Source organism: Schistocerca gregaria, chromosome 6 (genome assembly GCF_023897955.1).
Source record: "Schistocerca gregaria isolate iqSchGreg1 chromosome 6, iqSchGreg1.2, whole genome shotgun sequence".
NCBI lineage: Eukaryota > Metazoa > Arthropoda > Insecta > Orthoptera > Acrididae > Schistocerca > Schistocerca gregaria.
Window position 1 is genome coordinate 545,778,779 of NC_064925.1, and position 25,813 is coordinate 545,804,591.

At 44.2% G+C, this 25,813-nt stretch overlaps 1 protein-coding gene across 18 annotated transcripts in view; it reads left to right on the forward strand.

The window, feature by feature from the left end:
* LOC126277961 (LIM domain-binding protein 2) overlaps window positions 1-25,813 on the forward strand; it is a 743,737-nt gene that overhangs the window by 235,592 nt on the left and 482,332 nt on the right. For 8 of the 18 annotated variants that reach the window (XM_049977583.1, XM_049977586.1, XM_049977585.1 and 5 more), the window contains exon 3: window positions 24,034-24,156. The exons of 7 other annotated variants lie outside the window; for them this stretch is intronic. In XM_049977583.1, coding sequence (XP_049833540.1) covers window positions 24,034-24,156 — 123 coding nt within the window. The remainder of the gene's footprint in view (window positions 1-24,033; window positions 24,157-25,813) is intronic. 3 more of the 18 variants (XM_049977590.1, XM_049977592.1, XM_049977594.1) reach the window with 1 other exon arrangement.

Sequence of the window (25,813 nt, forward strand, 5' to 3'; positions counted from 1 at the left end):
TTTTAGGGATGATAGTGATTCTGAACAAAAACAGTCATATGAACGTATGTCCTGCTGTTAACAGCTTCCGAGAAAACTAATGCAAACAATAGGAACAGGACAAACGCGGAAGATAGTAAATAAAATATTGTGATCGAACGTGTTTTTTAATTTGTACATTTTTCACAAAATATGTTAAAGGATATCAAATGAAACGCCTTTCAGCCGGCAAATTTCCAACCTTATTTTTGTTGGCAACCAGTTTCTGTTTTACAACTCTAATTTCAGGCCCCTGAGCGACGTGTAGGCAGGATCTACCTTGGTTGTGATCTAAACAGGGGCCGGTCGTGCGGTAGCGTTCTCGCTTCCCACGCCCGGGTTCCCGGGTTCGATTCCCGGCGGGGTCAGGGATTTTCTCTGCCTCGTGATGACTGGGTGTTGTGTGATGTCCTTAGGTTAGTTAGGTTTCAGTAGTTCTAAGTTCTGGGGCACTGAAGACCACAGATGTTAAGTCCCATAGTGCTCAGAGCCATTTGAAACAGGGGCCAGTAATACTGGTATTAGTAGATACTTGCTACAGTGATCGCTTCAGCCATCACCTGCCTACAGGATACTTCTTACACGTCCGTCAGTGGTCTGAACATGGCGCAGTAACACGCTGAAACTGGTTGCCAAATTAAATAAGATTGGAAATTAGACGACTGAAAAGTGTTTAATTTGACATCCTCTATTGAACAGCCGAGTCCCGCAACCATTTCTAAAGAGATTGCCATACAGAGAAATATGTTAAAGTCTGCAGTCAGCTGCAATACAGTTTGCAGCTATAGCAGACAGCTGTCGTGTTGCTGATCAGAGCTCAAGCCTACGGTACTTTACTTGAGCGCACGCTTGTACAATATAAGCGAGAAGTTCTTCCATAGTGTCTATTCTGCGCTTGTAGCCTGCGCACTTAAGCCAACCCACAGACAGTAATCTAATGGAGAAAGATCGGGTACCACGGTGATCAAGAAATGACTCCACGGGACCTATCCAACGCCGCGAATACGCCTCATTGAGGTTCTGTGCCACGAAATGTGCGGGACTCCGTCGTTCTGAAAGTACATGCAATGTTTTGTTGCCAAAAGAATGCCTTCCAAGTATTCTGGTGATAAATTTTGAATTAAATCAATATACCGAACTCCATTAAGACGGCTATCTAAACAACTGCACGATTCGCCGGTCTACGATGCGCAAGTGAAGTGCGCTTTGACACGATCAGTAGAGACAACATTATGCAACCAGTAACAATCACCCCTTAAAGCAGTACCTTTCCTCCTGACACATCCTGTATGTTTCTGGAGCAGTCGCTCTAGTCTGTTTTTATTACATAATGCACGTTCTGCTTCTGTTATAAGTATGAACAGTTCATGTATACTTGAAAGTATTCGAACATCCGAAGTGGACCACTAGTGTACACTGCCGGAAAAAAGCTGTCCCAACAAGCACAAGGTCATTTTATTGACAAGTGAAGTGACACTCCACTTGTGTTTCAGACCAAATGAAACACACGTGCGACAGTGAAGGATGGCCAAACAGTCGCATCAATACACAGTGTTCCCATCTCGGGCGGTAACACTTTTCGCGTGCAAATGATCGTCAAAGTGCCGAATAGCATTTTTCAATAGATTGTCCAAAGCATCTTGCGCCTTTTGTTGCAGTTCGGCAGTGGTTGTTGTAGGCCGTGGAGAATGAGTACCCTCCCACGTCACCATGTCCCACACGTGTTTAACTGGAGAGGGATCTTGCGATCTTGTGGCCAGGCGTCTGCTGTACACTGTGAAGAGCAGCGGCCGAGTGTCCTGCTGAAAAAGCGTATCACTTTCCTACCGCAGGAATGGCAGTAGTATGGAGATAACAGCCTGTGCAATGTAGCGAACGGTGGTTACTTTTGCCTGCAGAAACTCCAGACGTGATCGCGAGTTGACACTGATGGCTTGGGAGTGGAGCTTTGAGTCGCGGACGCATGCAATCTGCAATGGGCAGCTTACCAGGGTAAAACCGTTCACTCGTAAGACCATCCACTCGCATACAGACAGAACCCCCTGCTATCGCTGAAGACAATAGAGCGCCATTCGGCTGTCCAGCCAACTCATTTACGATACCAGAGGTCGTGATGTTAGTGGTAGTCTGGGCAGGCAAGCAGATGGTTCCCAATGGCCCCTGATGGCCCCGAAGGTGGAATATGTGTCTGGGTATCGTCCCCGGATGATGATCGGTCGGCCACTATGGCTATGGGAATGTTATACAGGCCGTGGGTGAAAGCAGCGACACACCACCGATGTACTGTGCCCAGCAGTCCATCCAGCCTGCCGCAGGTCCACAGTGCGACCCTGCTCAAATGGTTGAAACAGTTCGACAGGAGCACGTGCTCGTCGGTGGAGCATAGTTATATCTTAGAATGAATGTTGCAAACACATTTCGTCTCTAAACTCAGTACAGACACTGCCTACAGACTCAAAACAGAGGGTGCACAGGTACGCCTCCTAAGCGCCATCGTACTGTCGATGACCGTGACAAATGAATCACTACCACTGCAGTCCAACAATATGCCCATATTATTCCCTGGTGCCACTGAACACAGTCCTTTAAAGTATTCCAATTTTTTCGACAGTATAGAATAAAACATTTTGTTGCAAATAAACTGACAGCTTCAAAGGAAAAGAATAATTTCAGTAACCGAGTTATGGTACTTATAGACGCAAGCACGATCGTAGGTGTTTTACAGAAGCCAAATTTATCTTGCAAACCAACACAAATATTACCTTAATCCTTAAAAAATTTATTGACCTTTTGATTATGAAGTAATAAAATCAGGAAGCGAAACGAAAGTCTGCGTAACAAATGTTGATTACATCTATCGTGCCTGTAAATGTATTTTAATTCATTTGAAAGTTTCCATTCTCCCGAGTCTGTTCTGTCTTCATTTGAAGGGAGAACTGTATAACTGTATACAATAATCTGCGTATGCGCTGAATTAACTTGGGGTTGGAGGTAGTTGGAGCAAATGTTTGGACTCGTTCTGAATGTTACCAACAGCCAGTGCCTAGTTTGATACAGTGCACGTACGGTTTCCCGGCGCATGCTCTTGACGTTTGGGACTTGTGGTCTAACGGAGCTAATGTGACTTGCGGTTACGTGGAAGCCAGCAACCAACGTCGTAACGTTAAATTATTCACCTTCTGTACCGACCTTAACGCTTTGCATTATACTACCAAGGCTGACACAGGTGTACATATCGTAATCCTGCAACAGTCTGCTTGTAAAAAAAAAATAAAAAAATTGTAAATTTGTGGTAAGATCTTATGGGACCAAACCGCTTAGATCATGGGTCCCTAAGCTTACACATTACTTAATCGAACTTAAACTAACTTACGATATGGACAACACACACACACACACACACACACACACACACACACACACATGCCCGAGGTAGGAATCGAACTTCCGACGGGGGTAGCCGCTCGGACCGTAACAAGACGCCTCAAACCGCACGGCTACCCCACAATCTGCTTGATTCATTTTTATGCTTTCGTTTGAAAATTTTGCAGTTGCTGTTATTGTTCGCCAAAACTGTTCAAATCAAATGGCTCTGAGCACTATGGGACTTAACATCTATAGTCATCAGTCCCCTAGAACTTAGAACTACTTAAACCTAACTAACCTAAGGACATCACACAACACCCAGCCATCACGAGGCATAGAAAATCCCCGATCCCCTCAGGAATCGAACCCGGGAACCCGGGCGTGGGAAGGCCAAAACTGTACTACCTTACGCAAACGATACGCGATGCCTTTATCCCTAGTGGTATATTAATTTCGTAAGTATTTTAAGCACCAGTCGTCTCTTCAAAAGTAGCTTCCGTGTAGGTCCAAACCGTGGATCATTAACTGCCCGTATTATTATCAACGCAACATATAAACAATATCGTCAGCCAGGTACAAGTTTCACATTTTTTACTATAAATTACTTGATGATTTCGGGGAATGGTGTTGTCATACTTCTGATGATATGTCAAATGCTATTTCTATCTGGTATTCACATGTAGATATGCTCAATTGATGGATCTGTTGAAATTTTCTTGTTGCTTTCTTTCTGCAACAAGATGTGATCGCACTCTTACGATATAGCATTAATTCTCTGTCACGATATTCATGTAATTTTCTTTGTATCTTCTCAATCAGTACTCTATTAGAAAGTTATAAAAAATCAGTTAGTTAATTGATGCGTAATAAAACCATATATCTATTATTCGTCAGAACCGACATACTAAATTCGAATCGGTGACATAACTTTCTCTCCTTTCCAAAATAAGGAAATACATTTTGTAAGAACGTTGTAGACGGTCTCACTTGCATCGAAGAATTTATTTAATTCAACAAACGATTTCGGTGAAGTTACGCCGTCCCAGTCTCCATACGTCGCAAACACTACAAGAGGCATCGGCACCCTTTTAATGTCCTCGGGCCGCATGTATAAAACCTGATTATCTTGTGGCCCGTACATGTTTCCAGTTTAATATTGTAAAGGTGTTGAATTAAGAATAAGTTGAAATTCAAACACATGTTTTGTATTCGTTGTAACAGTGTTAGGAATTAATTAAAAATGAAATACATTGTTTGGCACAAACTGAAACGAATATTCAACTTCAACCATCTATACTAATGTAATCACTGCTCATCGTAACGACTTAACAACAACAACAATAATAATAATAATAATAATAATAATAATAATAATAGTCATTGAATCTCTCCGAGAGTTTCCAATTTGTAAAGCGGTGTTGGTGGAAAGGCACTGTTACCCGAAGATTAGATGCTTTTTTAAGGTTCCTACGTTGCCTGTGCTTCGTAACTAACGCGGAATAAAGATCCGGGCTAGCTTTTGGAGTGGTGTCACTGTTTAGATCACGGCAATACTGATATTCCCACATTGTCCTGTGGCTGACGGTATAAATGCGGCTTAACTCTGAAACTCGCTGACCGCCTTGGAATTACCGGCTCCCGTTCTTAATTGCTTGTTTTGAGACTTATTTTATTGTGCGAAAAAAACATAAAACCTCTTGTTAAATCTGTTCTCTGTAACACGACCAAATCAATGATAGGCTGCAGCCGATCGAAGTATTTTGCAGCCGACCACGCAATATCGAGGACGAAACGAACGCAGCAGCTATGGCAGGATTTACGTGAAGTCAACGTACGTGGTTTTACGCAATTAAAGTGAAGTGCAGAAAATCCAAATACAGTTCAAGGAACAGTCGACAACAAAAAGCCGAAAAAAGCGAATAGTGAAAGTGAACTCAAATGCTTTTCGACTACGACTTCTGTTAGCAACGAGTGGAAAAACCTGTTGTTCTCAATGCCTGTAAAAATTGGCAAAAAACGGGTAACCGGGGTAGCTGGCGCCCAGGGCAAACTTCGACTTTGCGCACCAAATCATTCCTCCACTTTGTCGACATTTTCCCGTTTGTTGTCGAATCTTTCTCGCTACTTAGCCTTTTCATTTGTTTTTTGTGATCAGTACGATTTACAGTGAAGTAAACGGCGCACATTTCAATAATTCTTTTTATGTGATACAATTCAAACACGGAATACCACACAGTCCGAAGTCATATTGGTATCCACAATAACGCTACTGATTTTCCATTGGTTCATTGCCGTTCAATGCAAAGCCGTAGTAAACTAAACAGCAAGCGTAAATTATTGTACTCTAAACTTTCGTTCGGTTTGCTCTCATGGAACTATGATAGTGGTAGGTTTTATGGAACTGCTTCTCAAGGCAGTCCTTTCCGAATCACCTCAAATTTCCCTTTCGTGCATTCCTGTATCCTTCTCATTTTAGTGCTCTCCAATCAATTTCCTGCTCCACCTTCTTATTCTTCTTCTTCCCCACCCCCACCACCTATTCCTATTCCTACATTGACTTCCCTCTTCCCCTTTTTCTTTGCCTGTCCTCATTTATAAAACTTAACAACCGGAAACGGCGCCCAGGATATGCGCTTCAGCTGCGTTCCACATCCTACTAGCGACACTGAATAAACGCCAGACACTACCTACAACGCTTCCCTAATAAACTGAAGTTTGGACGGGCGTAACTTAAATTAGTAGTGAACCTAAGACTGAATGAAATTTTTAAATTACATTGGTTTATGTTGAAAGTCATCTACCAGTCTTTCAGGTAATTATCATTTTGTTACAATTTTCTAACGATTTCACCTACTTTTACTCATCCACCAACTCAGATCAAACACTGCTGCACTACCGCATACCGCAGTTATTGATTCGACAGAGGTAAATGCACTTGCGCACTGTTCTGAGGAGAGATTGAAGATCGTAATGGATCTCAAGACATGGGGTACGACTTGGTGCAGTTTAATGGTAACTGGTTCTACATCTACCTATATTCTCTATAACGTACTGTGGAAGTCGGAGGACAAATCTTAGGGGCAACGGCCTTGCCGCAGTGGATGCGCCGTTTCCCGTGAGATCACCGAAGTTAAGCGCTGTCGGGCGTGGTCGGTTCTTGGATGGGTGACCATCCAGGCCGCCTTGCGCTGTTGCCATTTTTCGGGGTGTGCTCAGCCTCTTGATGCTAATTGAGGAGCTACTCGACCAAATAGTAGCGGCTACGGTCAAGAATACCATCATAACGACCGGGAGAGTGGTGTGTTGACCCCACGGCCCTCCTATCCGCATCCTCATTTGAGGATGACACGGCGGTCGGATGGTCTCGGTAGGCCACTCGTGGCCTGAAGACGGAGTGCTATTCCATTGGCGTACTGAGCGAGGGAAGAGAATACTATCTACGTGCCCCTATAAGCAATTTTCACAGTAGCCACGGCAGATATATGACGTCGGTGACAGACTGGTCGCACTGTTTTTCTCAGATACAGGTTATCTAAATTGACGCAATAAGATCTGGACTGAACGCTGTCACTTTTCTTCCTAGGATATGTATTTCATTTGACGCGCGGGGTAGCCGCCCGGTCTCAGGCGTCTTTTCCACGGTTCGCGCGGCGTCCCTCGTCGGAGGTTCGAGTCCTCCCTCGGGTATGGGTGTGTGTGTTGTCCTTAGCCTAAGTTAAAGTTAGAGTAAGTAGTGTGTAAGCCAAGGGACCGATGACCTCAGCAGTTTGGTTCCATAGAACTTGCTACAAATTTCTATTTCATTTCCGCAAGAACTTCTCTTTACACTTTCACATGGGCTAGACCCAATAAACCGACCTGTTAAGATCATAGCGGCGCGTTTCTGAATTGTTTCGATGTCTGTTGTCATGCCTATTCGATAACGATTACAAACACTGGAACAGTGCTCTGGAATGGGTCGCACTATTGCCTTGTATGTGATTTCCCTTGCAGATACAGTGCACTTATCGGGATGTTCTGTTGGCTTGCCTTAATACTCATTTTACGTGCTCGTATAATTTCATGGCGCTTCTGATGGTCTCAAATCTTGTAATCCATGCTATCGGGATCTTTCTCTTTGCTTACATTTTTACACATTTAAACAAATCTGTTATTCAGTGCACAGAGTGAAATATTGGTGCAAGTCTTCTGCAATCCATTACGATCGTCCAACGGCGATACTTTCCCGTACACAACAGCTTCGTCAGCGAACAATGTTATTGGGTTGCACATCCTATCAGATAAGCTAAATCGTTTATGTATATTGAGAAAATTTGAGTCCTGTTTCGCTTCCTCAGGGCACACCAGGCATTAATTTTGTTTGTGTTGAACATTCTCCGTCCAACAAAATGTATTGTGTTCTGTTAATGAAATATGAAATATGCCTTGAGACGATTTCATCGGTCGCCACTTTCTTACAAATGGCTCTTGAGCACTATGGGACTTAACTGCTGAGGTCATCAGTCCCCTAGAACTTAGAACTACTTAAACCTAACAAACCTAAGAACATCACACACATTCATGCCCGAGGCAGGATTCGAACCTGCGACCGTAGCGCTCGCGCGGTTACAGACTGAAGCGCCTGGAATCGCTCGGCCACTCTGGCCGGCCCACTTTCTGACAGTATGTCGCCAACAGTAGATCGGTGGAAGGTAATGTTTCCATTAGGATTTGTGTATCAGCCTGTTAGCCCATTTCCCACGAAAAGATATCCAGGAGCTAATTCCTTCACTTTTGCTCCCTGCAGTAAAGACTCTTGTTCAGTGTATGGGCTCGTCACTTTTAATCGCACATCTGTGAAAATGGATTTATGTGGTCGGTAATGTGTGTGGGCACTGCATTTGTGACAGCCGGCCGTGCAGCCCTCGTGACAAGGGGCGACCCCTTTCCCTGCGAAGGTATTTTTGAGTCCACGTGACAGCCGGCACGTGCAGGGCAGAGAGGCGCGCGGTTATCAAATAAACAGCGCGGCTCCATTTGCGGCTTCAGGCGCCGCCGGCCTAATTGAGACAGGCACGTGCACCCCGGGCTGCCGTAGCTGGCCGAAGCGCGGTCAGCGCCTGCCGGTGTTATTCTGCTGTGGGGGAGAGGCTGGGGTACCCGGGGGCAGGCACGAGTGAAGCAGCGGCTGCCGCTCTGCGAGAAGCCGTCTCGCCGGGAGACAGCGCCCTAACCCGAACTGCGCCGGCAACGTTTTGGTGGTATTTCAGGTCAGCGCACACTCAACTGCACAGTGAAAATACCTTCTGGAAACAATCCCGCAGACTGTCACTAAAGCCGTCGGCACACGGACCGTGCTGTCGAACGTCAACGTTGAGCGTGCCAAGTTCAACGTGCTGCTGAACGCTCAGGAACGATGTGACTCGTGCATACGGTACGTGGGCCCCAACTTGGTATAAGCGGTCGCAGCACATTCCAGCGGCAGTTGAAGAATGTTTCTAGTTCGTAAATCACACAGTTCACTCAACGGGCGCGCGTAAAACTCCCACGTTAGCTCTATTAAAACGCACATTTCCTCCATCGTCCACGAAAGGGAAGTACCATGTCCAGGCTATAAGGACACAGGCTTATAAAAGTTCCATTACAGACAGTGCGTTACAAATTTGGAATACTTCTCCACATAAGATAAACATTGTTTCATCATTCCCACATTTTAGTAAAACCCCAAGGTCAGTCTTACTTGATCACTGTTCCTACCCAGTAGCAGAATGTCTGCAACATGTGAATTACGAAGCGTAAAAGAAAAAGGAGCAAAATATCTTTATACGAGTAGAGCAAGCTGTCCTGTAGCATCGAACAAAGTCACTCAAAAAAAAGTGAACTTATATTTACATAACATCAAATTCTATGGTATATACTTACATTAAAGTAATAATTAAGTATGAGAACCTAATAAAAACGTGAATGTTCGGAAAAAAAATTCTAAGTGTCAAGCCGCGAACCACCGCCCCAACACTCTATATAGGACAATAATCTTGCTATGTTACGCCCTCCTGAAAACCTTAATCGTAGATGTGTTACTAATTGAAATTTCATCATCATCATTTAAGACTGATCATGCCTTTCAGCGTTCAGTCTGGAGCATAGCCCCCTTATAAAATTCCTCCATGATCCCCTATTCAGTGCTAACATTGGTGCCTCTTCTGATGTTAAACCTATTACTTCAAAATCATTCTTAACCGAATACAGGTACCTTATCTTAGGAGTCCCTGGTTTGTCAGTTAGAGGTGGGACTCCGTCACCTCCAAAGGTCCGAGGCATTTTGCTCTGATTGTTGCCAGTATCATATTTAAAGTACCAGGGAAGCTGATTGCTAGCCTTACTTGCCCCGAGTCCCATTGGGTTTTACCCCTAACGGCTGAGGGACTAACCGGTGGATTTGGTAGTCTTTGCCGTATGAGCACAAAGGTGACCACGACTCAGAATATATCCGAGATGCCCAGCCTTATTCCAAAGTAACTGGTATCCCGACTGTTGGGACCACTTACTTGGCCACTCATAAGTTGCCTGTGGTTCATGAACTAGGACATGACTACAGGAACCCACACTATGAACCACCTATTTCAAATTTAACTGTAACAAATTGTACCAAGAACAGTGCGGTTTGGGTGGATCTTCAGTGTGTCGGTGCCTTCAAATAGCCTACTCTCATAATATGCAAGTTACAATAATTCTTTTGCCACGAATACGATGTTTCCCTTTATTGGAACGAATCACAAAGTTAACAGCGGGTTTTCCAGTGATTCTCAAGTTGCTCGTGCTCAGAAACGGCACATATATTTAAAGGCTTGAAATGAATGCCAATATGGCACCTCACCGCTCTGTACTGAAGGGAGACGGCGTGCGTCTGACGTAGGTGACATTGTGCCATCTCATTGGTCAACGCTCAGATGCACGCTCAGCATCCAGGACAGTAATGCTACTCATTACGATAAACCAACAACACAGTCTTAGAATAATATCATACTGCACTACTGGCCATTAAAATTGCTACACCACGAAGATGACGTGCTACAGACGCGAAATTTAACCGACAGGAAGAAGTTGCTGTGATATTCAAATGAAGGTTGGCACCGGAGGCGACACTTATGACGTGCTGACAGGAAAGTTTCCAACCGATTTCTCATACACAAACAGCAGTTGACCGGCGTTGCCTGGTGAAACGTTGTTGTGATGCCTCGGGTAAGGAGGACAAACGCGTACCATCACGTTTCCGACTTTGATAAAGTTCGGATTGTAGCCTATCGCGATTGCGGTTTATCGTACATTGCTGCTCGCGTTGGTCGAGATCCAACGACTGTTAGCAGAATATGGAATCGGTGGGTTCAGGAGAGTAATACGGTACACCGTGCTGGATCCCAACGGCCTCGTATCTCTAGCAGTCGAGAGATGACAGGCATCTTATCAGCATGGCTGTAACAGACCGTGCAGCCACGTCTCGATCCCTGAGTCAACAGACGGGGACGTTTGCAAGACAACAACCATCTGCACGAACAGTTCGACGACGTTTGCAGTAGCATGGACTGTCACCTCCGAGACCATGGCTGCGGTTACCCTAGACGTTGCATCGCAGACAGGAGCGCCTGCGATGGTGTACTCAACGACGAACCTGGGTGCACGAATGGCAAAACGTCATTTTTTCGGATGAATCGAGTATTCGTCATCACCATACTGGCGTATCACCCGGCGTGATGGTATGGGGTGCCATTGGTTACACGTCTCGGTCACCTCTTGTTCGCATTGACGGCACTTTGAACAATGGACGTTATATTTCAGATGTGTTACGACCCGTGGCTCTACCCTTCATTCGACACCTGCGAAACCCTACATTTCAGCAGGATAATGCACGACCGCATGTTGCAGTTCCTGTACGGCCCTTTCTGGATACAGAAAATGTTCGACTCCTGCCCTGGCCAGCACATTCTCCAGATCTCTCACCAATTGAAAACGTCTGGTCAATGGTGGCCGTGCAACTGGCTCGTCACAATACGCCAGTCGCTACTCTTGGTGAACTATGGTATCGTGTTGAAGCTGCATGGGCAACTGTACCTGTACACGCCAGCCAAGCTCTGTTTGACTCAATGCCCAGGCGTATCAAGGCCCTTATTACGGCCAGATTTGGTTGTTCTAGGTACTGATTTCTGAGGATCTATGCACCCAAATTGCGTGAAAATGTAATCACATGTCAGTTCTAGTATAATATATTTGTCCAATGAACACCCGTTTGTCATCTGCGTTTCTTCTTGGTGTAGCAATTGTAATGGCCAGTAGTGTACCTTCTGGAAACAATCCCGCAGACTGTGGCTAAGCTGTTTCTCCGTAGTATCCGTTCTTCCACGAATGCAGTCGTGGAAGGTATACAGGACAAATTCTGTGACGTTTAGAGAAGCCCTGCCGGAAACACCCAAGAGGGCGGTGTGTAAATATCGCCCAGGATTGCTCACTCTGTAGAACATTTGCCCTCGAAAGGCAAAGGTTCCAGGCTTGAGTCCAGGCCCGGCAAATAATTTTGATCTACCAGAAAGGCCCAGAAGAAGACACACCTCGCTGCAGACTCAAAATTCATTCATAATTACTTTATTACTCTGTGATGAGCCACCAGACATCCTTATACCGAAATATTTAGAAAATATCTCAGAAGAAACTCCAAAATTTTGGCGGTGGGATTCCGATTGCCCACGTATAAAATAAGGCCTTACAATCACATTTCGTAGCAATTTAACATTTCTCACTCATAACAGCATTCAGGGAACCTTTGGTATTAGATAAGTAGATCAGATAATTAACGCAGAGGTGCTAAAACTTTGAAAGCAGAAAAAAAATTGTGGCACTGTTTGATTTGAGAAGAGATAGGTTGCTAACACACATCCTGAGGCATCAAGAAATAGTGCGCTTGGCAGTGGAAGGAAGTACTTGGGCGGGGGCCTAAAAATCCTTGAGGTGGATTAAGGTTTGACTATCGTAAGCAGGGTCAAGTGAATGTAGGTTGTGGTAGTCAGCCACAGAGCAAGAGGCTTGCACAGGGTAGACTAGAGCGGAAAGCTGCATCAAACTAGTCTTCGCACTCAAGACCACAACTACAACATCAAACGGGACTCCCATGAACACGTCAGATGTGCCTATATGAATCAAGCAAAATTCAAATTTATATAAATTTGGCACCCAGCCAGGCTTTCAAGGCCGGTTTCATATGATAGAGCAAAGCAATCAGTCGTCCTATTCTTTCAGGTTTTATTAGGCAAATCTAGATTTTGGCTAGTGCCTAGCCACTATCATAGTGCTATTTAATAGTGTCAATGCATGTCCTAGTACGTCAATCCCCTGTTGTTGGGGTTTCTGTCACAGTTTATTCAAGACTATTAAGGAGTTAAGGAGACGATTAGTCGTGAACGAACTGTGACAGAAGCCCGAAGAACAGGGGACTGACTTACCAGGACATGCATTGATACTATTAAATAGCACTATGATAATGGCTAGGCACTAGCCGAAATCTAGATTTGCCTAATAAAACCTGAAGGAAAAGGACGACTGATTTCTGTGCTCTATGGTTCAAATGGCTCTGAGAGACTTAACTTCTGAGGTCATCAGTCGCCTAGAAGGACATCACACACATCCATGCCCGAGGCACGATTCGAACCTGCGACCGTAGCGATCGCTCGGCTCCAGACTGTAGCGCCTAGAACCGCACGGCCACTCCGGCCGGCGCTGAAAGTCATATCAGAGTTGTTGAGTGCACCCACATTCCTAATGGAAGGTAACTTGATGGTTTGAAGGCCGGTATCAGCGAATTTGGGGTTAATTTTCCACATGGGCATTAGGCTGCATTCGTGAGCATATTTCTGTGCCTGAAGTTTCATCTCCTAATACTGAAGACATCATTGAGGCTATCAGGGTTTGGATGGAGTGAAAGCCTCAAAAATTTTGTATTCTGACAGTAGCTCAAAAACCAAACACGCTTTGCAAGCCGGAAAGTTCATCCTTGCAACGGCAGGGTGTTCATAATCTGTGTTGTTGGCATCCGAACCTTGTGACGATATTTTGTTGGTGTGGAACGTCACACCTTTGTCATACCATTACTGGGTGTGCCGTCGGATGAAGTGATACAGTAATTTCTAAATCCCTTCAGTGTACAGAAACCAGTGCAATCTATGACGTATGGTCCATCCTGTGAGTCTTACAGTCTCCCCATACGAATGTCAGGCTCCGCATTTCAAACTCAGCAACCATATTAGCTCAGGAATGACAACCACTTTCTTAAAAGCTTCATGTTGGTGGCCCTCTTCCTTTGAGAGCAGAAAACAGCTGTAGTAGGCTGGTGGAAATCCGGTTGACTGCTTCTCTGATGTGGCATTTCCGCGTAAGTCTGTCTCATCTGGAGCCGAGGTATTTCTCCAAGTAGCTCCCAAGCAGGTCCCTATCGCCAGCAAGAAATAGCCGACTAGTAGGCTGTCTTCCGGCAGAAGGCATAACTGCTTAATTTGTATTTTCGAAAGACTGATCGCGGAGTAATTGCCTCAGATTGCATGTTAAGTTCCATACAGATGTGGTTGATGTTCGGACGACTGTGGAGTGCAAGAGTGTATGTAATCCTTGTAGAGAAAAAAGTGACTGCCTATAACATTTTGGGAGTTTTGAAGCTATTTCACTCCTACCTAATGTAGGCGTTTGGAAGAGGCAGTCCTCTAGAGACGAGCAACGTTCTAGTTTTGCGATCGAGATACAGAAGGACTGTCCAGTTAGTAAAGATATTATCAAGAGCGGGACAGACAGTCATTTTTGAGTTTCTTGTTTATCTGCCATAGGATGCAAATGAGCCATCAGCTAGTGCAGAGAAATTTGTTTCTCTTGGAGTAAGAGCGCATTAAAGGCGATCCTGAATATAAATTCTGAAGGATTTGATTATGCATTTAATAAAGTGTTACTTGAATCAATAAGTGATACCTGGCTTCCTTTTGGCTTTATATAACGGTAGAAATGTCCACGCTCATGCTGTACTCTGCCGAAGAACTATTCGGTGTATATTAGCTGTCCTGTGTTGCAACCAGCTGAAGATAGGAAATGAAAAGAAAATATTCTGAGTGCAATTTTATCAAAAATCGTGTTTTCGGTGCTATTGTGTTCTTGATGCCCTGCTGCATGTCCCTAGACTTGACCCAGATGCAAATCGCGGAGAGAGTTTTTAAGATCATACACGCGTTAGTAGCGACCGCTGTAAATATTACCTGGCTGAATTCCCGTAAGTTGTTTGAATACAGTTCTACTAGTTAAAAACTTAGTGTTGTATTTTTGTACTTGTATTATCGTAAATAAAACGTAATGCCTCAGTGTCAGTGGCACATGGAACAGAATCTTTCTTCTTGCTATTTTGTCGAAAACTGACATTTTCGAGTTCAAGATTGTGTACAAAAACAAGTTGATTCTTGCAAAGAAGAAAACAGCAACTAGCTATTGTTAATAATTAATGCTATTTATTTAGAGAAATATTGCTTTACCTGTTTCGAACGACAAAAAAAAAGGCTCTGAGCTCTAGGGGACTTAACATCTGTGGTCATCAGTCCCCTAGAACTTAGAACTACTTAAACCTACCTAACCTAAGGACATCACACACATCCATGCCCGAGGCAGGATTCGAACCTGCAACCGTAGCGGTCGCGCGGTTCCAGACTGAAGTGCCTAGAACCGCTCGGCCACAATCAAACGGACAAGTTAATCTTCCGACGGCTGTTCACTTGTATATAACATATGTTGTTATTTACATTAACAGTTGAAAAAAAACAGCCAACAGCTAATGTAAACAACATCATATGTATGTGAACTGCTGTCAGGAGATGAACCCGTCTGTTCGAAACAAGCAACAGCGCCGTGTGCCTAAATAAATAGCTTCGTTAAGAATGCCCGGTTGATGCTTTTTTTTCCTCTTTGCAAGAATCAGCTCGCAAAACCTTGCTTATTGGCGCTTGAGATCAGTCGATGTCCTTGTATGGCACTTAGATCGTTCTTAATGAAGCATCTGTTTTCTAATTTGGCTTATTTTTTGCTGTGATACAATGAGCAGTATAGTTCTGCGGTAGCTTCTTAATTTATTTTGTTACGAATATGTGTAAGAGATACTTTTTTTTCATTCTTCTCACAAATTTCAGAGTTGTTTCCAGTCGCTCACATGTTGGGTGGTGGCATGCTCTCACGAAAGCTAGTACTGAGTGCTCAGTTTTAAGCCTTGGTAATGCGAGTATTGGGATCGGCAGATAGTTGTGGAAAAAGTGAATATTATATTTATTTTTGTCAGTATTCCAGGGCTAAGATCGCTGTTAATATATAAATCATTTTCTTTCACCGACAGCTAGGCCCTTCCTAATCTTGAGTCTGTCTTTAGGATAGCTGTTTTCCGTAAAAATGCATCTGTCACTTGCCTCTATAGTTTTTGTAGGAGGCCCTGGCGTACTGTGTACGGGAGTGGAAAGATGGGAGGCATAGAGCAGCGGCCAGGCGCGGGAGCTCACGCTAGGGAAACTGGTTTGTGGCGCGCGATGGGCCTCGCTGAAGATACGAGCCTGACGTCATATCTGGAGGAATGCAGACGAGGCTGCAGCCGCCGCTGCGGTGAAGAAACCACGCGGAATGCGAGCTGCGCCGCCTCCCCCGCCCTAATACACCGCTACCGAGGTCCAGCTCCAGGCAGCGGCGGGGGAGCGCACAGGGAAATACGTGCCGTGATACGCACTTCGTCACGGCTGTAAAGCTGCTGAGGGTGGTTTATATTATCAGAGCTTTTTAAGTTTTTTGTATGTGAAACTGAATTCAACAGTGGCTCCGTGGTCGAGTGCACAAATTCAAAACTAGTGCTGAGATATTAGGAACATAATGAGTTCGCAGTCCTAGCAGAAGACACCAAAGTAGGAAGTAAGGCGCAAGTTTCGTATTTTGAAGCAGCAAGTTTCACAGCCCCAGTCGGTTCACTTCATATTTAACTCATAGAGAGCGGAGGGTGTTTCACGAGATTCAACAATCCCAACTCATAATAATAAAGCAAAAATAGTCACATAAAAAAGGACGGGAAATGGGGGTTTAATGTGCAGTCGACTATGAGGCCATTAGAGTTGGACTGCAAGAGTGTGGCAGGGAATCAGTACTGTACTTTTGAAATGAACCAGCGCTAAATTTGCTTTAATTGATTTAGAAAAACCACAGAAAACTAATCGGGATGGCCGAACGGAGATTGCCGCTCTCTACTGTGGGATAAAAGTCCAATGCACTAACCATTCCCTCCTTGGGGAATGTGCACACAAGTGTCCAAGAAGGTGCTAAAGGACACTGTGGATGTGACATTAGGTATATCAAAGGCTTAGCTGTAAGCAAGTGACACAGATTACGCAGATGAGACGCTGTACTGACAGCTACAGAGATCCTGTGTACGAGGAATTTGCGTCAGAACTCAGACTGTCAGACGACGATGGTCATCGCCTCCCCAGAGTGCATATGGACTCGTGGCTAAAAATCTCTGTGCAATGATTCAAGGACGATACAGATATCAACACGGGTCATTCTCAATCAGTTACACTCCGGAGGAATATTCGTAGCTTGGAAATTTGAGTCAGCATTCCACGCAAGAGATGCGTAATCGTAGCAGCGCTATCAGGATTGTTCGCTAACGAAGCAGCTCACGGTTTAGACTATTGTAAGTAGATGCAGGAAGTGTGTGACAAAATTTCAGTTTAGTTTGATGAATTGCAGCTCCGTCTAAATGAAAGTAAGTGCGAGATATTGTCCAAAACGATAAGGAGAACTCGATAGTGTCAGATTTTAAGATTAATGGTGAAATTTTGTAGCCCTTCACGTCGCTTAAACACTCGTATTGAGAGTTAACATCCAGTAGCTACATGAAATGTGTCGAACACACAAAATCTTTTGTGGATAAAAGAAATGGAGTACAGATATTTTGTATGAGTTCTATTAAAACGCAATACATCTGCAAAGAAAATCGCTCGCAAGACTGCAGTGCGACCAGTTCTAGGTTGTTGCTCCAGCGCATGAAGTCCTTGTCAGTTAACCGTGACAGCTAGCATCGCATCAGGTCGTTACAGCACATATAGAATATAGTATAGATTCTGAGGGTGTTGAGTAGGAGCCTGAGGAAGGAAGTAGACATTGGCCTGGAGACACCCGTTTTCACATCTGATGTTCGTTGACTACCTGTCAATTCTTATAGACAGTAATTTCTGTCCCCCCTCAATACCAAAATCGACTATGACAGAAAATTTGCCTTACGGTTTGTATATGTAGATGTAAATGGCATTACTACCATACTACACTGTGGGTCCATATGCGACAGGAGTAAACTATGGAGGGCTGAAAACTATACACGTTTCTGGCTGTATGTAAATGAAGTGATGAATCGTTGTCGTGGTAAACCCCAGGAAATCTTCCGACTGTGCACAAGTTGGAGGAGGCTCATACAGCTTGTGGCGGTATTCCTTTGTACTTTGGTCGAACTGACATGTACCTGGCATCTGAGAACAGCTGCATAGTGCACTGGCCAATAGGGTCTTGCTTTTTACATGACATTTGAACCATAAGAGATGCAATGCCAACTCTTGTCTTATAGTGTGGTGCCTGAAGCTGTGACAGAGACGTGGGTCGTTCAGGGAACCCAGTCCCTACAATTAACACAAATGGGAATTTTCCGCAACCGCCTGGAAAAACGCACCAAATGTCATGGATCACATGCAGGAACTCTGGACCATGATACGGCGAATCACTGCTGTTGACAAGGCATCGCGTGATATTTTACCGCCGTTATTTTGAAGATACGGAATGAATGTAGGCGAATTAAATCAGGTGATGGCGGGGGGGCGGATAGCTTGGGATATGAGACACTGAAACTAGTAGACTACTTTTGCTGTTCAGGTAGAAAATGATGATGGTGGAAGAAGCGTAAAAAGACATTAAATTCAGGCTTTCGACAGAAAAGAAAAATATCTTAACATATAGTATTAATTTTAATGTTAAGAAAATTTTCTGATAGTATTCGTCGTGAGTGTAGCTTTGAACGGAAGTAAAATGTGGCCAATAAAGTAGATGTTTTTGAAATGTGATTCTGCAGAAGATGCTGATTGCTGTACACAACGGTAGCTCTAATACCCAGTAGCAAGTCCTCTTGCATTGATGCATGCCAGTTTTCGTCGTGGTATACTATTCACTATCATCAAGGCACTGTTGGTCCTGATTTTTCCACTTCTCAACGGCGATTCGGCGTAGATCCCTCTGAGTGGTTGGTGGGTCACGTCGACCATAAACAACCCTTTCCAATCGATCCCAGCCATGTTCGCAAGGGTTCAAGTCTGGAGAACATGCTGGCCACTCTAGTCAAGCGATGTCGTTATCCTGAAGGAAGTCATTCACAAGATGTGCACATGGAGGCGCGAATTGTCGTCCACGAAGACGAATGCCTTACCAGCATGCTTCCGTTAAGGTTGCACTATCGGTCGGAGGAGGGCATTCACGTATCGTACAGCCGTGTTACGGCGCCTTCCATGACCACCAGCGGCATATGTCGGTCCCACATAATGCCACCCCAAAACAGCAGGGTACCTCCACCTTGCTGCACTCGCTGGACAGTATGTCTAAGGCGTTCAGCCTGACCGGGTTGCCTCCAAACGTATTTGACGATTGTGTGGTTGAAGGCACTGATCAGTGAGGAGAGCGTGATGCCAATCCTGAGCTCTCCATTGGGCATGTTGTTGGGCCCATCTATACCGCGCTGCATGGTGTCGTGGATGCAAAGATGGACCTCGCCATGGACATCGGGACTGAAATTACGTATCATGCAGCCTGTTGCACTCTCCAATATGGTGGCGTTGCTGTCAGTGTTCCTCCGAGTCATAATCCGTAGTTAGCGGTCATTCTCTGCAGCAGTAGCCCTTGGGCGGCCTAAGCGAGGCATGTCATCGACAGTTCCTGTCTCTCTGTATCTCCTCCGTGTTCGAACAACATCACTTTGGTTCACTCCGAGACGCCTGGACACTTCCCTCGTTGGGAGCCCTTCCTGGCACAAAGTAACAATGCGTGCGGATTCTGTCGAACCGCGGTACTGACCGTCTAGGCATAGTTGAAGTACAGACAACACGAGCCGTGTACCTCCTTCCTGGTGGAATGACTGGAACCGATCGGCTGTCCGACCCCCTCCGTCTAAGAGGCGTTGCTCATGCATGGTTGTTTACATCTTTGAGCGGGTTTAGTGACATCTCTGAACAGTCCAGGGGGCTGCGTCTGTGATACAATTTCCACAGTCAACGTTAATCTTCAGGATTTCTGTCAGGACGCGCTATGAGACTTGAAGGAATAGTCATTTTGGTAGTGGAAGGAAGTGATGGCAGGGGAGGGGGTGGGGGGTGAAAGGATTTGTAGATGAGACCAAAGTTCAAGTGGATGTAGGCTGCAGTAATTATGCAGAGACAAAGAGGCTTGCACAGGAGATACTAGCTTGGATAGTTATATCAAACCAGTCTTTGAACTGAGGACCAAGCAACATAACATCAGAGAAAAAGTACTTGCAGCACACTGTAGCTAGTGAATGAATGTACTGGAATTAAAATAAATGAAAGAAAGTGTGAACAGCCAACAGAGCTTGCAGGCTTGTTCAAGACGCATCTGTCATGATCACCATTCGTTGTTTAACATTGTGATTGATTTTAACGAATTTTCGTGAGTAAAACCGAGGAATGACTGCCTCCTCAGTATAGAATTGTTGGTCTTCCGCAGCCTCTGAAATAACAGTTAGCGAAACTGGGTTGAGAAGAGGGAAGAGGTCCCGTTAGGGCAGCGTGGGGCTGTCGGCAGGTAGATGCCCACGGAATGCACTCACTTGTTATCTTGGAGGCTGCCGGCACACGTCAGCCGTCCCATGTGAGCAGTGGGGCTTTTAAGACACAGTAGCTATTTCTCTGCGTCTGCCTCGTATAAAGAGCGCGACAGACTGAACTTTCTACTGGACCACTCGTTAAAATATCTTTCCGTTCCCTTCTTGGATGGATTAAGTGACAAAAATTTTCTTTGTTAATATGCGAGCTGTGATTTGCCAAATTATATCTTTATGCCTACTGTGACAACGATATATAGGAGGCTGAGAAATATTCGTGGATTCACTCTAAAATCTATTCATGGAATTTCTAATTAGGATTTTGCGAGATATTTGCCGTTCTTCTTAGTAGTTCTGTTTTCTGAGATATTGCTGAGGCCGTGTTAGTCTCCGGCAGGCGAACGGTCTTGTGATCGTTTCAATTACTTTTTCTCCTGTTCGCTCGATATTCTCTGGTAGTGCATATTTATTTGAACCCTACTTCAGCAGCACTTCAGTGGTCTTTTTTTTATGTGCGTGACGTGTATTACTTACAATGTCTCTAAATTAAGGGTTAGTTGATAGTCTTTGCACTAGGTTGATATTTTGTCCAGGGCCGAAAGGATGCTCTAAAGTTTCAATTGGTAGCACTTACTCATAGATAGCCATGCCATCTCCAAAAAAATCTGAGATTGCAATTTATTAATGTACACTACGAATGGTGATGGTCCCAACACAATATCTGCAGCCACCTGAAACGACTTGAGTATTTTTAGGTGAATCCCGAGGTAGGATAATGAACTGATTGTATTCTGTTTGATAAATAACGAAGTAATTTTGAATAGAAAGCTTCCAGAATTGTTATTTATCGAATTATCTCATCAGATCAGTCCACTGGTGTAGACTATCATGTTTGATGCGCGTCAGTTGAGTTTTGCTACACCTGTGTTTCCGAAGTCCATGCTAGAAAGTATTTTTTTTTTAATAGGTAATTATGAGCACGAGGAAGTACACATTCGTGCATTGTGCCTAATGGTACATCTGTATCCCTCAAATTGGCTTAGCACAGCGAAATAATTAAATAAATGTGTGTAATGGCCCTGTTTGCTGCGATTCAGTTAATAGCCTAGTTCTTCTCGCAATGGATATGCTGTTGAAACTGACTTTATGGCTTTCATTAATGTGAATTGTTCATATTGTATAATGCCATTTTTCGCGGCGTACAGACACAACTGGTATGTAGAATGTAGTTCATCTTTAACATATGTGCTAAAGAACATTTATATCGCGTTAGAATTATGCACGACGTCTTTGAGTGGGTCGCAGACTGCAATAAAGATTGCGTAATTCACAAGTGCAAAGGTCTTGTCCAGAGTCAGTGATATTTCGCCGAATTTCTTAAGTCAGATCTATTCCAGATATCGAAAACAACAATGTAGGTAATTACGCTACTGCTCTGCAGCTACTGTATATAAGTGCAGTCCAGTAGATGTGGGTTCCCATCGTACAAATGGCTCTGAGCACTATGGGACTTAACTTCTGAAGTCATCAGTCCCCTAGAACTTAGAACTACTTAAATCTAACTAATCTAAGAAAATCACACACATCCATGCCCGAGGCAGGATTCGACCCTGCGACCGTAGCCGTTGCGCGGTTCCAGACCGTAGCGCCGAGAACCGCTCGGCCACTCCGGCCGGCTCCCATCGTACATTATCGAAGTATATGAACTAAAGTAGTGGGACGTAGTACAGAGATGTGTTATACAGATAGCTCCGAGCAAAGTGGATTAGAAACTGACTCAAGACTCCCATTCAGAAGGACCTGAGTTCAAATCCCCACACGACGTCCCAGTTTAGATTTTTTTAGGTTTACGGTTGATTACTAAAGGAAAATGCCGAGATTGTAAAAGGACACAGCTAATTTCCTTCCCTACATTTGCCCTTGCGGAGCTTGTTCTGCGTCACTAATGTCTTCGTCGTCGGCAGGTCGCTAAACCACAATCTTCCCTGTTGTGTAGAAGTCAATAGTCCGCAGCCGCTGCTGTCGCAATGGATCAAAATTATCGATCTCTGGAATGATGACGTGATTGATTACCACAACTGTAATTAGTGACAGCAGGTTTCGTTCGTCATAAATCTTACGAGGCGGCCGGGGTGGTCGAGAGGTTTTAGTCACTACAGTCTGGAATCGCGCGACCGCTACGGTCGCAGGTTCGAATCATGCCTCGGGCATGGGTGTATGTGATGTCCTTAGGTTAGTTAGGTTTAAGTAGTTCTAAGTTCTGGGGGACTGATGACCTCAGACGTTAAGTTCCATAGTGCTCAGAGCCATTTTTTGAAACCTTATGAAGTCAACTGTTGTTGGTGTAGTGTTGTGAAAACGTTGCAAAACGGTTATTACCCAGAAGTGACCTATCGAAGCCCACTTTTGACCATATGTTGCATTTAATGTTACAAGCCGGCCGAGTGAATCACATTGGCTGAACTAAACCCTTGTCGACAAAGATATAAGAGACCTAAACTACTCTTGTTGATGTTTCCCACACGTGCGATGTGTGCAAAGCATATATTTTTGATGTTACGCTATGTATTTTATTTGTACGCATATGTTTTGTTATTAATTTATTTTGAATTATTCCATTTTGTTGCGATTAATTTATTCTGTTGTTTACGTTTCTCAGTCGAGATGTCATGGCAGTAACACACTAGTTGGTAATCACAGGAGGGCTGTGACTCGGTTCCCGGTCCAGCCATACTGTTTTCGATTTATGTAGCTCATAGAAAACACCTCCTAAAAGCGCAAGATTTTTTGTTTCGTATACAAATCAACATCGAGCTCCTCCTTTTGTATGTGCTGGGTCTGACTTAAATAGTTATTCTTCTCCTCATCAATAGCTTTTGGTTGACAGTTTACCTTGGTAACACTTTCTGTGACAGATGGTAGTAAATGCGACATGGAATGAAACCGACTTGTTAAATTTCACTGAATTTTTTCCAGTTGCTCATAAAAAGCAACGCTACTTCTTAGACTACAGACTGCCTTTCTCCTGCATCATTTTGATGGCTGTCCCCACTCCTTCCAAAACGCGTAACTTCTTCGAATGCATTATCTTTCCATCGATCAAAACGTGCACACGTCATACCTGAACTTATATTCGACATGACAGATGTCCAGTTTCTCATGCTGGACGTTCTGCTGGAGGCTCGACTACGTTTTTTAAGTTACTTGAGACTGATTTTCGCAGACGAACACATCATTTGTGTTTGTTGAATACATTAATTGCTTCGCCCAGGGGAGGAAGAACGGGCAGCAGAGGAACATTTTACTCTTTATTTTCACCATTGTTCGGCTTGTAGACGTTCTTCGTCAAATCGTTAAACTCAGCTAAATTCCGATGAATTACTACGGGTTAGTTAGAACAGTATACTTGACCGGGAATCGAATGCACGCCTGTGAAAGAGGCTGTCAACAGCCGCTTAGTTCTGCTGCCTCAGCATTGCTGTAAAGCTACATTTTGTGCCTAACCCAGATAAGTTCAGACTATGATCTTCGATACGGACCGATATCCTCGTTTGTAAGACAACGGATGTCGGATGAGTTGCAGATTGAGCTTTGTTCCATGTGAAGTGTGAAACTTGACAAGGGGAAGCTGATACGCACAGAGAGGCGGGAGCATTTCCATTTGTTGACAGCCAGAAAGCTGGAGAGCAGTCCACCACGCTGCTACGCCGAGACTGAATGCTTTGCCAATTAGTCCAATACGGATTTCTTTTCAGCCTGGCGTCTCGTGTAAATGTGGGCGAGGTTTCTGCGGCTGTGCCCGGAGCTATCGCCCAGGCCGGGGTTTCGCCTTGTCTGCACTGCGACTCGCTGACGCAAACATACTGGTATCGCAGCAAGTATGCTCTCATTACTCTTCAGTGTGCTAGGGAGCGCGAACACACTTAACCATTAATCATACCGTAGAGCAGTATAATTAATCACTTAGTCTTACCTCTCACTGCCCTTAGCTTTATACTCTTTAGTTTTTAAAAGGCAGACGATAGTCGCACTTAATGTAGACAGCGTGGTTTACGAGGTCCCTGACCTGGTGCCACGTATGCTAATAGTGGAGCACTGGATCTGCAGACTGTCAACAGAGGGAAGACTTTGGTGGTGGTTTACATGTTGCTGACACTCGTGTGCTCGTCAGAGGACAAGTCAGATCACTCTGTTTGCCTTGGAACGGGGCTTGTTTTTATTTGGTGATAGGGAAGCATGCTAAAGTCGCTTGGATATGGAAGAAAATGCCGAAGATTCGCTATTCATAGTAAAGGACTGTGGCTGGATACTGTTAAACGCGGACTTGCAGATGTCGTGTGGGCAGATCACGTTTGTGGCTTCGACGTAATCATTTCGAATCTGGCCATTAAAATAGTCTCACCTCTTTAATTCTTCCTTCTCTCTTTCCATGCCTCTGTCTCCTTCTCCCACCACTCGCTGCAATTCTCCCGTTAGTGCTTAGTGGCTTACAGATTCTTTCCCTGAATTTATCCATAATCAGAACTACCTTGATTTTGTAATGACTCTGCCACGTTTGTTGTAACGGGTCGTGATCGAGATACCACCGATTTATTTGTTTCCTGCGTGGGCACAGTAGCCAGTAGCATTTAGCTGCTCTTCGTTACACTGTGCGATAGTGTTTCATACGACTGCAATTGCCCGTTTCAAAGGCACAAGCTCTGTTCATAAAGAACAGTACAATCTCAGCGTTTAAAGACGTAATCCATAAATTTTTCAAGCAATTTCATGTCGGGTCACCATAAGCTTATAGAGACGATTATCAAATCGACATGGAATACAATATGTTAATGAATATATAGAATTTCATAAATAGTAGAATCCGTTATATTGTAGAACATGTAAAACTGTAAGTGCTGCGTTAACGAGTTCGTACAACAATCATTCACAAGGGCATTTTGATAAAGCTTGCAGTCCATAGGTAACATGTACATTAGTCAAAGTTTAATTGTGAAGCACAGAATACATCAGCCGACCGTAGCTTATTCATCTTAGAATAAAATATTTTATAATCGCTTTTTTTCCGTAAAGGTAGGTGAAAAGCTGCCATGTGTTCTTATGGAGCATTTCTTTCTCATACTGCCTATCCATCCTTAGCATTAAGCTCAATCTTTTAGCTGGAAGCAGGTGTAACTTCTGAAATTCAGTTAATTAATAAAGGGGTTTGAAATGTTGGGTTGTATGCAGATAGATATCTGTTTGGTGGAGAGCAAATAACGGCGCATATTGCTTTCCTCGAGTCACGTTTTTTTCTCATAACGAGGTGACGTCCTATACAAAGAGGACTGTCCAATTTATTTTAAAGGAATACACAGTGAAAGTCCATACGAGATACATGAACAACAGAGGTATAAACTTTTCATCTACTTGGGGTGTGTTATTAGATAAAATACGGATACCTGCCTCGATAATAATTAAAAAACTTAATTCAGTGTGCGTGATCTCCAGCATGAAACATAAGGACAAATGCCACAATTCACTGCTCTACTGTGTTAA